A 19339-nucleotide genomic window follows, 5' to 3' on the forward strand; every position below is an offset into this window, starting at 1 on the left:
TTTCCTCATGTAGGAGTAAGTCGCTGTGATTCAAGAGGACTAAAACACATCCAAACGAAGGAGGCCTAACGATCTCGTCATTAATGCATGTACTGTACCGTGATTGCTTCCTTTCATCAGCACACTGCTGAACTGTAAAAGCATCCACTCGTTGCTCATTTAAGGACTTTTCACTGCAAGATCATGATCAAGACGTATTATCTGTTCTCTCTGCTGTTTTATTTGCCGTTAAACTCGTAAAACCTGGAATTCCACTTTATACGAAACCTTAAATGGAGGAAATTGTAGCGTTTACATCCTGACTATTAAATTAACGCGCTTCCTCTGCAATTTATTGAATTTACTGGAGTCTGTCTCCATGTATGAAGACGAGAGTGATTATCACTCGTGTCTTCTATTCAGCTGTGAGATGAAAATGATTAACTATACTGTCTCTTCATCACAACACGCACCATTGGAAGTGTTTGTACGTTCAATACCTCGCTCTGTTGTCAGCTTATTGATTGCTTAATTGGTCTTTCTCAATAGCATGGCGATGAGTCTCTGAGCTGCATTGTGAATCCTGTCTGTGGTTATGATCAGACCTCGTTGTGTTTTCTAATCCGGCGGCCTGTGAAATGCTCATAAAGCTGCACTGATGTGTATTTTTTACAGAAGCGTTCATTGCATGTTAAGCAGCTGCAGGAACATCACTTCACTCACATCCTGTTTCTCTTTAGATGAGACTTTTCATGTTGAACTGAATAATGCAGGAGAAAGACACACTCAGATATAATCTGATGACCAAGCAGCATCAATATAAAAACCCTCTCTATCGTCATATACACTATATCGCCAAAAGTATTCACTCACCCATCCAAATAATTGAAATCAGGTGTTCCAATCACTTCCATGGCCACAGGTGTATAGAATCAAGCACCAAGGTATGCAGACTGTTTCTACAAATGTTTGTGAAAGAATGGGTCGCTCTCAGGAGCTGATAGGATGTCACCTGCGCAACAAGTCCAGTCGCTCCTAAATATTCCACAGTCAACTGTCAGTGGTGTTATAACAAAGTGGAAGCGATTGGGAATGACAGCAACTAAGCCAGGAAGCGGTAGGCCACGTAAAATAACGGAGCAGGGTCAGCGGATGACTTTCTGCAGAGTCAATCGCTACAGAGTGGTCATGTGGTCTTTAGATTAGCTCAATAACAGCGCGTAGAGAGCTTCATGGAACGGGTTTCCATGGCCGAGCAGCTGCATCCAAGCCGTACATCACCAAGCGCGATGCAAAGCGTCGGATGCAGTGGTGTAAAACACCCCGCCACTGGGATGAATTAGAGCAGAGACTGGAAGCCAGGCCTTCTCGTCCAACATCAGTGTGTGACCTCACAAATGCACTTCTGGAAGAATGGTCAAAAATTCCCATAAACACCCTCCTAAACCTTCCCAGAAGAGTTGAAGCTGTTATAGCTGCAAAGGGTGGACCAATGACATATTAAACCCTATGGATTAAGAACGGGATGTCACTTAAATTCATATGCGAGTCAACGCAGGTGAGCCAATACTTTTGGCAATATAGTGTATCGTTAACCCTTTTATTGCCATTCATGATATCTGCTGCTGTTTGGTGACCATCGGACTTCCTGGAGGGGCTGTTAGCCAAGCTGCTGCTAACGTTTGTCCAGTTTATTTCTCTGATAACTTAAGATCCAGACGTCCAATGACTAAAATCCTTCTTCCGGCTAAAAGATATAGTTAAAAACCACCTAAATTTATCATGAAAATGTGGCTTAAAACTGAATAAAAGTCAATTTATAACAGTTTGTGTGGAACAACCACAACGCCGATGTATTATCTTGTATGTGTGTAAGTTACTCTTTGGTAGACGCCATTGTAGCGGACAAACACAGCGCCGCCGTATGCATCTGGTGCGTGTTTACTCTTTGGTAGAGGAGGTATGACGCCATCGACAGGCGACCAAATGAAACGGTCCGTTACTTTGATTAAATTACAGATTTCTCTGAGTTTGAACATTGTTGGAAACATTTGGGATAATGTAAGTACACAACTCAACAACATATATAACATAGGTCTAGTTGTTTTTAGACATTTTAATGTGGAATAATTACATATTATACCTTTTAAATTCATATGCGAGTCGAGGCAGGTGAGCCAATACTTTTGGCAATATAGTGTATCATTAACCCTTTTATTGCCATTCATGATATTTGCTTGTTTAACACAGTTGATATTTTATGATAAAGCTCTTTGGTATTAAATTCTGAAGGCGACAGGTGGCACTTGAGAAGAGTCCTTTTCAAGTGACGGCTGCATAATATAATAATAATAATAATGATATAATATAATGTGTATTCAGCTTCGGTCATCACATGTTAAGTGTTGACTGGCGGGTACCCAAGGGCAAAGTGAGAAGTGGCTATCAATGACTAGATTAAATTAATTCAGTGTAGTACTTAAAGTGGACCAGAAGAGCTGCTGCTCCTCTTTATGTCGGCATGTAAGTGTCTGCGAGGGCACATCTGCCTCTAGAGATAATAGCAAACATTACACTTATTGACAGGTTATTGAGTTCACAAGCAACAAACCAAAACAGTTTCATACAGAAGCTCTGCGATACATTCCGTCTTTATGAAGGCTGAAAATGTTCAGTTTTTGTTGAAACTGTTGATTCAACTTCACGGTCGTTTTGTATTGTATTGAATTATACTGAGAGATGTTTCCTTCACTGAAATAATATTAGAAACATTTCTCAGTATAACGCAATAACCAAAAACTACAGCCTCAGAATGACCGTGAAGTTGAATCAACAGCTCTCTAGAACATTTTCAATAAAAACAGAACATTATAACCTTCATTAAGATTATTGCAGGGCTGTTGTAATACAATGAATTGGCAACTGAGTGTCTACAAGAGACACTATGATTATATCATCCCTTACTGATGCAAGGCCTTTATATCTGTACTAGAAAGACATTAACAATAAGTGACACTGCTCCCCAGAGGTTTCAATTAGTGATGATATTTCTGTCTGAAAAGATGTGTTTTACCTTCAAGAGTCACAATATAGAAAACGTGAAGCCTGCTAAATGATAAAGATATTTTATTTACCAGAAAGAGTCGATACAGGAAGTTCACACAGGACATGTTCATCCAAGTTTCCTTCAGTAGTACTTATAAATCCATTGCGTTTTAAGATGTATATAAAATACTCTGAATACTTCACAATAAAGGTTCAGTTATCTTGTTAAAATCCTTCTCATTCATTTATATTTCCAGAGTCTAAAATTATATAAATGTTTTTCATTTAAAGGTTTAACTGCTGGACACAAGATGTCTCCGACTTCACTGAAACGTTCTCAGTGTTTCAAGTTTCCACATAAGTTGAATACTTAGACCAGGACTGGCTTGTATAGGTCCGTCCCTTAAACTCCCTTAAACTCACTTTCAGCAGATGAATGTGAAAACAAACTCTGCACAGTGAAGCTCCAACATCTTAACTTAAGGAACAAGAAGACAAACATATTTTTGAGTGGAAGGAGACTTTAAGTGATTATGCAGTTATGTGCTAACAGAGTGGTGTGATATTATTTACTTGCTTGTATTTCCTTCTCATTTCTACAGTTAAGCCTTCAGTGACTGTCGGCAGCAGTGAAGTCATTGATTGATATGAGCAGATGTACATTAGCGAAGCGTAGTGATCGTATCGCTCTACGTTTGTTTTTACTGCTCATCCATCGTCTCTGTGTGTAGAGACTCATCCAGAGATGTTTAAGCTGTCTGTGTGACTGAATCTTTTGGACATATTTCCATCAACACTAATGACTCAGTGATACAATAAACAGGCATAATGTAGCTTACAGTGAACTGGGCTTAACAGCGTAATACTGTAACAGGATGTTCTCCATCTCCAGGATGTTCTAAAAATATGTGAAGGAGCTGGCTTATCATAAATTGGATTTTCTTTGAACTCAAGGTTTTTTGTAGCTGTACAAGCATAATATTTTCTGTATTTCTGTTTTTTCTCCTCAGTGCTGGCTGACCTTCTGGAGAAGGTAGTGAACCATCTATCCAGCTGTGCCACAGAGTGTTTCTTCTCTCCGGCTCAGTTCAAAGGTCAGTGAAGAAGAGCAACACATTCAGTTTCCTTCTCCTACACAAAGGAAAATAACAGTAAAGATATTCTGTGGACTACACACAGATTCTTTGTATTTGGGACATGAATGTTACTTGTCATTTGTTCTTTTGCTCACTCTGTGGGTTATGAAAATGACATTAAGATAATCTTCAGTAAAGGAAGGAATTATAATTATAGTCATTCAGTGAGTGTTTGTGTGTTGAGATCCTGTAGATATGTTGTTGGAATAAAAGCTTCTGGTCGAGTCTCCTAAACCAATCAGTAAGAAGCAGCTGGAAGCAGGTCTGAACCGCTGGACCTGCTCAGCCTCAACACAAACAGGTAACATGTCGGCCATCATGTGGAGGTCTGTGTCGTCATGTGACAACAACCAGCGTTAAACGTAGACTGACAGAAGTCAGACCAACCTGAGATCAAGGATTAACTTTCATTATCACATTATCATATTATTACATTATCTGGGCTCATTTGTACTGGACTGGAGCTGCAAATAACAATTATATTATTTATCATTTAACTTTCACATTATTTCAGTCAATAACTTGTTTGGCTCAAATAAAGTCAGAAAAAGTTTTTTTTAAAAAAAGCCAAAATACAAAGATATTTAGTTTAATATCATAGAATACCAAGAAATAATATTATATATATTAATAAATTCTTAATTACTAATCAAAACTATCCAATTAATTTCTGTCAATCAACTAATTGAGTAATGGACTAATTGTTTCAGCTTGGAGTGTTTTAAGTGTTTTTGCTTCATCATGCCATCTTTGCATTTTGTTTTATTTTTGTACTCCATAAATAAACCAGTAAACCCACATGTGCACTGAGCTGAACTGGTAAACGTCTGCTAGACCACCTGAAGTGTCAAAGGATAGTTGTGTGTGTGTGTGTGTGTGTGTGTGTGTGTGTGTGTGTGTGTGTGATAAATAAAATCAGCTTGACCTAAGTCAGCCCCTTGTGAAAGCTCTTCCCTCCCTCCCAGAGGAAGCTTTCCCACATCCCAGTTAGGACTCCTGATTCAGCAAACTGGTATCAGGGTTTTTAAGGTCTGCAGTGATCATGACAGCTCAGAAAACAGAGGCAGCAGAGGAAACTGCTGACATGGACTAGAGGGACTGTCGGGTGGTGAACCTGACTCCTGGACCTGGCTGTAACAGCCTTTAGGGAGGAGGAGGAGGTGGAAGACTGCTGGAAGGTTTCTGGCCTCTCTGGTGGAGGTCACTGACGTTAAAGGCTTTAAATATTGTTGGGCTGGCTTGGTTGGCACACCGTCAGTCCCTCTGGACCGGCAGACAAATTCCTCCTCATCCTCAGAGCAGCTTGTTATGGTTCCCATATCAAACCAGTCAAGGTCAAGTTAATCTCTATTATCTCTGAGGGGCAATTTGTTGCACAGCCAGCAGTAAATACAATCATCATCAACAATCAACACATAAACAATTCACACCAAAAAAACAGAATTACATAACGTTAGTGAAAAAGCCAACAGCAGCAGGGACAAATGAGTTCTTAAATCTATTGATCTGCATCTTGACAGATTATATCTGCGACCAGATGGAAACAACCTGAACTCGTTCAGTAGTTTGTTTGTAGCCGACGGGCTAAACAACCTGATCAGACTGATGATGATGGCAGCCAGAGAGAAACGCTGCTAATTAGTGAAAACCCAACAATCTCACAAACTGTAAACATTTCCTACGGTAATGAAGAGATAATTACATATTTCTCTGTCTTACTTTTCATATTTGTACAAAATACAGTAAACCTTCTCCTGAAAAACTTCACAAATTATAGTAACGTCAAACAGAATTATGTTACATCTGATACGTAGCAACAGTAGGTGTTTAAACTGAAACCTGTCAGACTAGTTTAAATGATCACAACCTTCACGTTCAGAATGTTCTAAATCAGTTTATCACTGGAAATATTTAAAAACATCTAAAAGTCTGTTTCCTCCAGACTCAGTAAAATAAAAGAACAGGTTGTCAGGATTGTTAATTGAAGCATGAATGGAATCTGCATCTTATGGGAGATATCTGTACTGAAGGTTTCTGTATGTATTGACTGAGTTTATGTCTTTTTGTCATGTGAATTTGTTAATTTTAAAGATGGATACTGTTTCTATTAAGATTCAGCTTCTCAACTTCATCAACTCACTACTATAACAGATACTGTAGAACAGCTGCAGTGTGTTTTATTATGTAGAATAACAGTCACATCCATCTGTTTACATTATTTAAGTTTTATCTCCCATCAGTGAACTTTACTCAGCAGTTCAGACTTTCTACTAATTACTGTGCTGCTAAAACACATTAAAGACAATTAAAGTTAACTGATGTTTATACAGACGCAGTGCATCATGGTAAAAGTGCTCTGAGAGATTGTTTCAGAAACATAACTGCATTATTAGTGACAAAAAGAAAAATTCAGGTTTTCATGCCAAATGTAAATAAATCTTACATTTTTATTAAAGCTTAAAAATATGATCAAATAACATTTTTGTCAAAATGCCAGAAAATATATTTTCCTTTATTGGTCTGGTTTATATTTATTACCCAGAATGCTTAGTGTCTGAGTTTTGAGTCATGCTGCAGGCAAAACACAGTCAGTTAATCAGAGAGAAGTCTGTTTATATTCAACAAAATCTCCAGAACACTTATGGCTGCGTTGTATTGTAGCCAGCAAACACTACAAATAACATTAACACTGCAGCACCCTCTATTATCATTTTAATATCTGAGTATTTAACAGTAATCTGTCCTCACTCACATCTGCTGATTGTAATTAGCAATTAGATGAATTACAGCTTAATTCATTCAGTTCACCGTTAAAGAGTTTAACAACTCTCAAATGTCCAGATGACATTAAAAACTGTTAAAAACTGAATCTTCTCTGAACATATTCACGCAGTGTGTTATTCCACCTCTGATTAGTCTTCAGTCGTATTCAATGATATTTTAATGTCTTTTAATAGTCGACTTAAATCAACAATTTCAAACAGATTTGATCAGATTCTGTATAAAACCTTTTCAACGAAAAGACAAAATGATTTACATGATACATAAAGAGACATAAAAGACACATGTAAATAAGACAGAAGCTAAATAGAATAAAACAGAAGAATTAAAACTGCAAGATATTAATAAATAGCCCCAAATTTAATCTAATAAAAGGCTGCAAACAGAAATGTTTTAACGCTGAAGTTTCCTGCCTGAAAACATTTCTTCACATTTTAAATAGTTAAATCTCCTCCTTTAATATCTTTTGGTTTTGTTTGGACATTTTGAGAGAAATGTTGCAAATCAAAGAACAAGACTGATATCTGTTAATAGAATTTAAAATCATTTGTTAGATATTCAACTTTGAAAAACAGACATTCCAGCTGTCCTTCAAACCTGCAGACGACCAGTTTGTTTCTGATGTCTCCTCACATGTAAACACATCAGACACAGTTCAAACTAAAACCTGCTCGTTCTCTTGTTATGAGCTCTTCAGCGGAGCCTCACTGTTTTTTATTTTATTTTTATTTAACCTTTATTTAACCAGGAAGTCCCTTGAGATTGAAATCTCTTTCCTGAAGTAGACCTGGCCGAGAGCAGAAATATCACGACAGACAGGAAATACAAACAAATCAAATAAATCAGTTACAGGAACTTTTAACATGGCTGTAAACTAGATTATTAAGATGTCAAATACTCCAGAGAGTCCAGGGAGAAAAGAAGGATCCCGGTAATGAAGCCACCTGGTGGAACAGAGCTGAAGACGTCTGGAGGTTTCATTTATATAAGAGTTTACTCATCATGGCCTCGAGTTGGTTATAAATCATAGAGCAGAATAAAAACGTATCCTTAGTTTCAGCTTCTTCACTTCTTTCAGTTTGTACTTGGAAAGAAAGTTTGTCATCGATTGATTTCCCATCTATAGTGCAGAGATTTGTGTTATCTGGGATGTGGAGGGAACAAGTCCTAGAAAAAGTCAGGAATTGGGTTTTTTCTCTGCATTAAGAACTAACTTGAGCCTCTGTAGTGCGACTTGAACGGGTCAATAGCTGTAAGAGCAAAACAGATATCCTCTGTTGAAAAGGCTCTAAAGAGAAAAAGAGGTGTCACAGAGCTGGAATCAGATCAATGAGAAGCTGATTTAGACTCGCTGGAATCCAGCCAGCTGATACTAAACGTTATTAAAGACTTGAGCTCATTTCTGTTTGTGATGGGATGTTCAGGGACCTGAAGAAGAGTCGGAACAGGACAGAGATTTAATTTGCTTCCAAAATTTCTGAGGGATTATTGAGATTTTCTGACACAGTTTTTAGATAATAATCTGATATTCTGCTCATGCTTAAAGTTCTAAAATCAGACCAGTCAGCAGCAGAGTTTGATCCTTTTAAACAAACTTCTTCAGTGAAGCCTGGATTATTCCTCCCGCTAATCCCACATCTCTTTAGAGGAGCAAGATTATCACAAACTGATGTAAAGTTATTGTGAAAATATTCCCAAACTTTTTCACCGTCAGGTGTCAGACAAACATCTACAGTCTTACAACAACTTTAACCAGGTTTCTGATCAAACCATAATGTCCATATCTGTTATATAAATCCATAATCTTATCACGTCTATTTAGGGGGGAGACTTCTAACATTAAAATGCATGATTCCAAGTCCTGTTCTATTATTGAAGTGACATGGGGAGGGGAGGGAGGGTATATTGGGACGGGATGCAGCGTTCCCAAACAAAGACCTGGGCTGGCGGCCATCTTGGATGTACATTGATACTGTTGCTGTCTTTACCTTCAGTTAAATACTGATGCATTCATTCAGAACTTACTAAAAGGTAATCCATACCCTCTGAATGGAAACATACCTGCTTTATCAATAGGAACACTTTGTATGATCATGGTATGTTAAGCTTTTATTGTAGGTGGTGCAGGGATTGACATGTATTATAAGTATTGAGACAAATGGCCCCGAGCTACTGAAGAAAAGCAGCTGAGAGAATTTATGAGAGTAGAAGAATTCAACAAGATCAATTGTTATGATTAGTCATTTATGGCGAGAAAACAGCCAATAAAAGGCAGCATCTGTGAGCAGTGTTTCTGAAAATGCAATCTAAATAATGAATTATAGTGATTAAACAGGGTATGTGGAATGTGCTTTTATTTAATATGTATTTTTCAATAAGGAGACAGACTTGTCAGCTCTTTTTTTTTTTTTTTTTTTTTTTTTTCATTGAAGACTGAAATATTTCCCGCCGTGTATTGAAGGTCTTTTATCAGAACGGAGGCTCTTCTGCTCCTCTGAGGACACGCTGATGAAGAATCTTAACTCTGACTGTTTGTTTTGATGATTTATTTAAGTCCACATGCTTCAAAGTTGTTGATTTTTCCACTTTATGACATTCATTTTAGCGTTTCGTTTTTAGAAATCAGTTGCACTCATTTACATAATCTCATTAATGTAGAACAGTTATAGAGATAGTTCTTGCACAGTTTACACTGGAGGTTGGTGTTAATGTTTTTGTGATTAAGTCTTCCTAACATTATGCATACTAGAGGACACACAAGAATTAAACAATAAATTCTGTTATGTTGTACATTTAATTCACAGCACAGTGACGGTGCAGCAGGTTGCAGATGGGATGAAGTGATCTAAATGAATAAAGTATTCAAGTATTAAGTATTCAGCCCCGTTAATAAATCATCACTGGTGTAGCCAACTGGTTTTAGAAGTCTCATAATTAGTTAAAGAGAAATAGTATATATATATATATATATATACATCCAAGATCTGTTTTCACTTTAACATTAAAGGGTATTTTTCTGTTGATTAGTGTCAAAAAGCCACATTAAATCTACTTTTAATTATAAGACAACAAAACATGCAAACTTCTTTTTAATGACAGACTTCAACATAAGCAGCTGGTTGGATGTAAACAACACACAGTAAAAACCCTAAAAAAACAAAACCTGTAATATCTTTGTTTACCTCTGGATTAGAATCATGCTATTTATGAAACGACAAGTAATAAACGTTTATTACTGCGGAGAAACAGGCCTGTTGTTTGGTTAACAATAGCTGATCTCTCCGGGCTGCTTTCTCTACATTTAATATGATTTACAGAATGTGATTATAATCTGTATTTCCTGAATCTCTACAACAGAGGCGTCGAGTGCAAAGTTGGCAATAATTATGAGAATAATAAAAGCTGCGCATCACTAGTTTGAAAGACAGTTTAAAGATATATAGAACTAAATAACAGCAAGTAGAAGTGTAATAATCAATAAAAGTGAACATCGCTTGTTATAAAATCATGCAACAAACAGTCTCATCTCACAGTCAGTAGCTGTTGTATAAATCTCTGATACCCTGAAAACTATCTCTTCTTCTGCTGTAACATCACACCAAGTATCAGTATGAAGCTACGTCTCTACATCTCCTCATTGCTTTAAAATGAAGCTTCTCTTGTGTCCTATTTGATATTCACACACTCGCACACGCTCCGTCCTGCCCTCTAATATTCATCCCACCAAATAGCCTCTGAGGAGACCAGACACCTGTCAGAGATCTTGTTGAATTTCTGCAATATGCCAGTTATATGTGTGTGTGTGTGTGTGTGTGTGTGGAGGGCTGCTGGGGCACCTCTGTGCGTTTGATTGACGTCAACTACAGTCTCAGCCACTCTGCCCTACTTGAGTGCTCCCATTGTATGGAGAGAGCAGACTCATTTGCCAAGTATTAACCTCTGTCAGTTCACTGTTCTGAGTCGTATCTCCTCACCCTTTATGGCTCTGACTCCTGCAGGCAGCTGTCCAGCAATCTCATTTATTTCAGCTGCCTGTTGAAAATTGGGTGTCTGGAAACAAAGAAAGAGCACCTTTTTACGTGACTGCTACATCTTAATAGCTCAGACGAAGATCTGCTGCTTTCTCAAATGAATCCTCCTTTAAATAGATTTTCTCACCATCTTCTAGATTTGATTAAACCATTTTTTCTTTCAATACTTTATCCAGCTGAAGAGCAGAAATACCTAAAAACACAAGCCAGTTCAATTCAACTTTATTGTCAGTATGCTTGTGCACAAAGGAACATAGATTCCAAGATGCAACTTGCTAAAATAAAAACTACTAATTTAAACATGTATTCTCTGAAGAACCAGTTTATATGACGTGTTGGACGAACACCTCAGACATCAGATGTGTTTATAACTCTTCCAAACAGACACACTTGGAAGTTGGGGTGAAAAGCTGGTCGTCATAGAGAGGCGGGAAATGTGATAATTGTTAAATATGGGGCTAATGATGCATATTATCAGACAGTCTCTCCTGGTTGGCATTCACAGTGTTGCGCTTGGATGTTCACACAAAAAGTTGGCAGAAATAGTTGTGTAATGAACTAAAAAAAAAAAAACAGAGCTTGAGAGAGAAAATCAAATCCTCCTGTCAGATCGTCTGTTTCAGAAAGTTACAGACCCCCAAACTCTAACGTCAGGACGTTGTGGGGGGGGGGGGCAGTGGGTTTCTGAAGCTGTCAGACCATCGGACAAACAGTTCTGATGAAGCATACCGGCAGCAAACCTCAGCCTTACCTGCAGCTGTGTGTAAACTACTACTACTAAAACATCGTGAGTTTGTTTGGCTGCACTGTAAACGGATTGTTTGGCTGTACACTGTAGAAAATATTGTACATACAGGATGTTTTAAAGAGGCAGAATAATTTAAATACAGCTAAAAACACAGAGGAAAGCAGGAAGCAGTTAGTGGCTGAGTTCAGTTGAACAACAGCCTCTTTACGAATCATCTTCAGTCAGGATGTACAGACTGTACAGACATCCTCAGTGCGTCCCAGCAGACAGGGCTGTGGGTGTACAGTTTGTTACTGGGTAGAGTTACTGGTGATATTCTGCTCTTATGCAGTGTTGGTTGGATGCTACCTGGGCGTCGTTTGTGCAGTTTTGACAACCCGCTGCGAGGCGCTCCGGTCAGCAGCAGAACAGTAATGCAGTTTGTTAGGAAGCTCTCCGTCATGCTGTTGTATCAGTTGACTAAGAACTGAGGGGGGAGTGAGCCCTCCTTTTAACACCTCCTCTTCTTAACCAGAGAGGAGGTGTTAAGGGATGAGGTAAGGTCCTTGAAGATGTGAACTTAAAGCTGGAGACTTCTAGGGAAATGGAGATAAGTCTGCAGCTCTTAACTTCCCGAAGTGAGCTCTTTGTTCTCGCTGGTGTTGAGTTCAGGGTTGTTATCAGAGCTTTAAAGTGTTTAACCTCCTCCCTGCAGGCCGTCTGAACATAGTGCTGTTGTGCTATCATCCACAAACTCAATGATGGATTTTGATTGATGAGCAAGACACACTGTCACGGGCGAGGAGGGAATAAAGGAGGGGGCAGAACAATCGGGAGGCGTTGCTGTCCAATGTGATGAATACAACGAGAGAGAATTCATCTCCATTAGACAGTAATTGCCATCAGCGAGAGATTTTTATGTTAATATGTGAGGAGAGCAGCGTGAATATGCAGCACAAGTTGTCCTGGCAGAGCTTCATGCCCTCATCAAAAGCTATTTATTCTCAATTAATACAAGATTTGATGGTCTGTGATTAATCCACATGGCTCAGCTCTGATATTTCATTGGTAACAATGTTGAATTATCACTTCGATATGAAGATTAGCGTCACCCTATCATCATTTCCCCCGCATATTTCTGCAACATTAGTCTGTAAATTGGATTTGAAGTTTTTCCTTGCCACTGATGCTGTCTGGATAATACTTTTTATATTAATTGTTGAAATCTTCCCATCATTTTAGCACAAACCGTCTGAAGCAGGGGATCCATTAGCACAAATGAAATAATATTCTGTTTCCCTAAAGCCAGGACGCTGCGGAAACATCTTCCAAACAAAATATCAGTCCTCCCATAGTTATTGCTTCATTCATCCTTCTCCCCACACAATTACAACTGTAATTCCAAAAACTAATATATTTTTAAGAATCTGCGCATTTAATGGTGCTAAGTAAGCGCCCATGAGAGCAGCTGGTGAGAGTGATAGCTCACCAGACGTCCCCGCAGTCTGTACAGAGCTGCAGCATGTGGATCTAAAGCCGCGCTGCTCTGTATTCTCAGCTGCTGTAGGACCCATAGTCTGCATAAAGTCCTGGAATAAAGAGCCTTCTCACACTGATGAAAATTTTATTTTGTAGTTCTTCAAAAACTCTAAACTGCTGCTGTGGCTGCTGACTGTTAGTGAAGCTAAATGACTGCTGTAAAACTGTTAAATACAAAATGACCTGGACTCAACATCACAGCTGAAGTGTCCTGAAAGTACCAGGTCATGATATGATATGTATGTACTGCAGCCTGTTAGTGATGTCTGGGGAGTATTTTTGCAGTCGTATCCCCTCTGTGGGTGTTGCCTTGCTTGGTTATAACTACTCCTCTTTAATTGTCTTGTTTTACAGCAGAAGAGAAGAGTGTGAAGAGTGCTGTATTATCTTCTGTGGAACAGCTGGGAATCAACATCTGTCTCAGGTATGTTAAGTGTTTTCCTGTAGCTCATAAATCCTTATTTATTCTAGTCTTCTTACAGCAGCAACCTGGGAAGCAGAACATGCTGTGTACAAACTCTTTCATGCAGCTCATATTCCCACTGAGCTGCAAGCTGCAGAATCCTCTAAAAATAGACCTAAAACACTTGAACGCTGCTAGAAAGAACCGCTAGTGTTGGTTTACCTGACACTTCTATTCCCACATCACAAAATGTGATGGATTTCAAAAATGTTTTCAGAACAGCTACAGTAAAACTTTTTCAGCTGTAAGACATAAATGGTAAACATCAGATGCATAAAAGTGTGCATGCACAAACGCAAAAATATGCTTTCACACTCTTTTTGTCAGATTTATAAAGTCCATGTTTATTCATTTTTCAGTTTTTTACTGATTTCCACTTGCATATGAAAACCTAAAACAAAAAAACAACAGTAATTTTACTGACTGCGTTGTAGACGTCGGCTAACATCCTCATGCTCAACTGTTACAAAAGGCTGCGTAATGTCGCAGCGTCTCCTGCAGCGTGTTAAGCCTTTAAACCCTAACCCTAATCCTAACCCTAATCCTAACCCTAATCCTAACCCTAAACCCTAATCCTAACCCTAATCCTAACCCTAAACCCTAAACCCTAACCCCTAATCCTAACCCTAACCCTAACCCTAAACCCTAACCCTAAACCCTAACCCCTAATCCTAAACCCTAACCCCTAACCCTAACCCTAACCTTAAACCCTAATCCTAATCCTAACCCTAACCCTAATCCTAACCCTAACCCTAAACCCTAACCCTAATCCTAACCCTAACCCTAATCCTAACCCTAACCCCTAACCCCTAATCCTAACCCCTAATCCTAACCCTAAACCCTAACCCCTAATCCTAACCCTAACCCTAAACCCTAACCCCTAATCCTAACCCTAACCCTAAACCCTAACCCTAAACTTTAACCCCTAATCCTAACCCTAATCCTAAATCCTAAACCCTAACCCTAATCCTAACCCCTAACCCTAATCTTAACCCTAACCCATAATCCTAACCCATAATCCTAACCCTAACCCCAACTCCAACCCCAAAACAAAAAACAGTAAGTAATTTTACTGACTGCGTTGGTGACGTCCGCTAACATCCTCATGCTCAACAGTTACAAAAGGCTGCGTAATGTTGCAGTGCCTCCTGCAGCGTGTTATAGTTGAGACATCCCCACTCGCCTGAAATGAAGAACCTTCACAAACATCTGAAGAAATTATTACACTTTTTTGAAATATAATGAGCTTTATGGAAAACAACCAGAGGCTCTAATTCACAGCAGCTTTCACCACCTCCATTAACTAATCTCCACTTTGTAGTGTCAATAATTAATTTTAATTCATCACACATGTACCTGTAAACTGTCACTAGCAGGGATGCTGTATATTAATTGCTGTCATTAAATGACACATATAGGTTATAATCTATTGTTGCCAGGTTGTGAAAATGTCTTTTGACCAGTTAGACCAGTTATTACCAGAAGATTTCTACTGCTGCTGCTGTTATTCATTAACGTATTAACACTTAGAACTGCAGACTTTTTGGCTAAAGTGAGTAAACGTTAGCCTGTATTAATGGATTACCAACATTTATAAATGTATATTTATCAAACAGAAAGAATAATCACCCGCCAGAGCAATACATCACAATCTGACAACCCAAAACCTGTTCTTATTAATGACTTATGAGTAAATCATTTATCAGCCACTGATAAAGCCATTAGTTACCAATGATTAACTCATTAATAAAGGGAACCTTATTAGAAATCACTTCTGCTAAGTGTGCAGACTATTAAAAGAAGCATAAAAGACTATTGTTGCATATTAGAACTTATTTTTCCATCTTCATATTGCATCATTTATACATACAGTACGACTCTGCAGGTTTTTTGTTTCAGTCCTTCAGAATTACAAAGGAAATGTTGTTTTTTGTGGAGCAGTTGAACAGAAAGATGGCCGGTGCTTAAGAGGTAGGAACAGTTTGTCCAGACAAACAGGAGATTAAAAACGGAAAACAACAACAACAGGAGATGTTGGAGCTGTTCTGTCCTCTGAAGGACGCAGCCCACAGATGTGTCCCTCACATGGTTTGTCCACAAGGCTTTTTTTTTTTACATCTAAGGCCACTTTGATTGTAGTAGTTGAGGGCACAAAAAAAACATTTACAATATACAGAGATATATTATTATTCCCATCTACTCCTACAGTAGTATTGGACTCTTATGATGCTACTGTGCATATTATTTGGTTTGTTTTTTATCTTCCCCATAAGGAGATCCTCTGACTTGTGTTACTGTCCTCACGCTGCTCGTTTCTGTCTTCAATGACATCCTGCTGCTACATTACACAGCGTCTATAACTCTTCACCGTCCCTCAAGGGAGCTTTTCATGTGAAATGTTCCTGAGCTTTTTCAAAAAGACTGAGGTTTACATTTGTGGTTTCAACAGAACTCAGTGTGTGACTGTTACCCGTAAAGCACTGTGTCCTATAGGATTATAAACCCTGAACATTAATGTGTAATTAATCCTTGACAAGTGTTAGACTGACAGAGTTAAATCTGACCCATAGACTGTTAAAAATATGAACTAGTCACTGTGATGTCATACATTGGTTTTTGAAGAGAGGTTTTGGGCGGCTCTTGGCATCTTGGCAGTGCCTGACTCTGCCAAACTCCCAGTTAATCCAACTTGGGCAAAGAGGAGGAGCCGAGGCGGCCGGATGAAGCCTGGTTGCTGAAACAAACCACCTAGCAGCTAACAACCTGTCACTCAAAGCAGCCACGTCCTTAATTATGCAGAACTTTACGGCTTAATAAAATTCACCTCCAGCACAGTTGTCATGAACAGGGAAATGTTTTTTGTACGAGGCTGTAAACATGTTTGGACATTTTTAACATGGGGGTCTATGGGATTGACTCGCTTTTGGCGCCTCAAGTGGCCATTTGAGGAACTGCACCTCAGCATTGGCTTCATGTTTCATCCCTGGAGGTTGATCTGACCATGTGAGACTTAAGTTTATAAAGTTTTGATGAGTACTTCTGGGTTTTTACATGAGGTCTCAGTACTTCTTTGCCTCTGAATTTGGTGTAATATCTCCTGTTGTCTGATGTGACTTTCATTTAAATACAAGAAGGGGATTATGGGAGTTGAGAGAACAGTAGCAGCTCTAAAAAATGTCAGTGTATCAAGTGTAAATGTAACTATAGTAAAATAAATTAATTTTAGTAATTAGATGCACAGTGAAAAGTGATAGAGAAGTGATCTAGTTTGATGGTTCACAACTGAACACGCGACTGAATATTCAGGTTTTCATCACAACAAATCAAAGTAGGTAAAACCTGAATATTCAGAGACAGCATGAGGCAAACAGCTGGACATTATTATGATGATTATTTGTTCTCTTATATCTACAGGTACGGCAACTACCTCAAGCTACTCAAAGAAGATGCTGCAGACGACCTGACGCTGCTCATGAAGCACATTAAGATCTTCTTGTCCACACAAAGAGTTAAAACGTCTTCAGTGCTCAGTATCCTTTCTGGAGTCCAGTTGGTAGAAACACTGTAAAAGGTTCCTAAACCTTTGACATTTTGCACATTTTTTGTGAGCTACACTATTTGTTTAGATATTTTTGTGGGATTTGTGTTCAGAAACATGTTGTAGCTCCATGAATTAAATACATATTATGACTTTATACATTTAGTTTCACACATTTTGGTCCCCACGCGTCACTACTTTACCCACTTTAAAGCAGCTCTTAAACTGTGATGACATCCAGGAAACCTTTTGATGAGTATGTGTGTAGTCTGCCATGCAAAGTATATATTTTTTATATATTTTCATATTTATATCACACTATTATCAGATTCCTCTGAAATGAGTCAATAAAATGTGATCTGTTGTGTTACTTAACCTTCAGTGCAGCGTGTAAATGACTTTGCGTCGCAGGGTTCCTTAAATTTTAAAAGTCCAAATAATTCCAAAAAACTGAAACTTTAAAAACGTTTGCAACAGCAGGGCGTCGTAGACATGTGTGATGTCAATTTTAATTATCACTCCTTTAGTAAAAAAAAACATAAATATCAGCAATGCTGAATAAATGAACCTTTATAGTAGTAAAGACAAATGTACAAAAAAAAGTCGTGATGTAACTTTATACACGGTTAAACCCATAAACAGACGTGCAGAGTGTTATTCTCACATGTCCAGTATGTTTTTTTCTCTGCCTGTAGATAGCGTCCATCTCTGTCTGATCAACACAATGTAGATACAGATATATCTTCATGTGTCTGTATCTGCAAACAGCATCAGACAGGCCTCGTCTTTCCTTCAGAGAGTTTCCTTTTGTATGTGGACAACTGAACATGAAAACACCGAGCAGAGATAAGACGTCTTAACAAATATAGAGCGGACTGACATTTTCCTTGTTAGAAAAGCTCACTGACATTTGAGCTGATATGAAAAAAGCTTTAATGTTGAGTTCAAATGGTGTTTTAGTGGTATGCAGACTTCTGTCATTGATAAGCTGAGTGCTGATAAGACTTTAAAGCTTCTTCAGGTACAAACCGTAGTGACAATATACCAGATGTTAATATACATTCCTTTAATGTACTTCTGAAACATTCTGACAACGTCCACATAGTTCAAGCTCTGATTTTAGCAGATTTAAGACCTTCTTGCGTTGTGTAGTTTTCTTAGAGGACCAATTAGTCTCTTAGTTAGTGATGAAATTCAAAATAAATGACCGAGTTTAGAGAGCAGAGGTTGTTTGATTATGTCAGTATTTTAATACGAGCTTTCACAGTGTCATTCATGTTATTGAGTGATGGGAGATCAAAACGCTTTCTCTCCAAAGGGGCTCTGCTTTATATATATTTCTTTATCATTTAAAGTGATGTTTTGACAGAACATATTACGAATGGATGAAGCTCGTCTGTCAATCAGTTTCAAACAGCATGAAGTTGTGTTTAACTGGGTGTCTTTTGTTATTCAGGCTTGAACCAACAAACTCAAACTTACACACTGTCATAACATTTCCATCCTCATACAGAACTGTTTCAGACACACACAAAAACTCAACACTGCTAGCCTTTTTCCTTTTCTTTTGCTCAGTTGTTAACGGATTTTTCAGTTGTCATCTTGAACGCAGTTTTCTTAAATTTTGCTGAGCAGTTTTAAAGGTTTCTCGTCTCTGTTGGCTTTAAAGTTCAGTGTGAAAGTTCATTCTTGGAAACAGTCATTTGACAGAAAAAAACACATTACCTTCAAGTCCACTTATGAGCTTTTCCCACAGCATTCAACTGGAGGAGAGATGCAGTTAAATGTAGTTTGTGAACCTTGAGTTAAGAATGTTTTGTTAAACTGCAACTGACAAAACAATCTCAGCACACCTAGGTTCTACTTGATCGCTACCAGAGTAGCGATCAAGTAGAACCTTGTGGTGAGATTTAGGGATGCACAATATTATCGGTCGATAAAAGTTCTGAAATGAAATATCGGCATCGGCGAATTCTGCCAATTATGAGAGGCCGATATGTCGCCTTCTCCTCCGCACCCTGACTGTGCTTCCCTCGACGGACTGTTTCACCCTGATGGTCCCGGTGTTTCCTCTTCACTCAGCCGCCCGTCAGACCCGCT

The 19339-nt window shown here is 38.5% G+C and overlaps 1 protein-coding gene across 4 annotated transcripts in view; it reads left to right on the plus strand.

Annotated features, from left to right (window-relative positions):
• The window catches only part of tbc1d32 (TBC1 domain family, member 32), an 83948-nt gene that overhangs the window by 42554 nt on the left and 22055 nt on the right, over positions 1–19339 (plus strand). For 3 of the 4 annotated variants that reach the window (XM_042389675.1, XM_042389678.1, XM_042389676.1), the window contains exons 28-30: positions 4035–4118; positions 13593–13662; positions 17116–17231. In XM_042389675.1, coding sequence (XP_042245609.1) covers positions 4035–4118; positions 13593–13662; positions 17116–17231 — 270 coding nt within the window. The remainder of the gene's footprint in view (positions 1–4034; positions 4119–13592; positions 13663–17115; positions 17232–19339) is intronic. The other variant, XM_042389677.1, reaches the window with a different exon arrangement.

This window comes from Thunnus maccoyii, chromosome 17, assembly GCF_910596095.1.
Source record: "Thunnus maccoyii chromosome 17, fThuMac1.1, whole genome shotgun sequence".
In the NCBI taxonomy this organism is placed as follows: Eukaryota; Metazoa; Chordata; class Actinopteri; order Scombriformes; family Scombridae; genus Thunnus; species Thunnus maccoyii.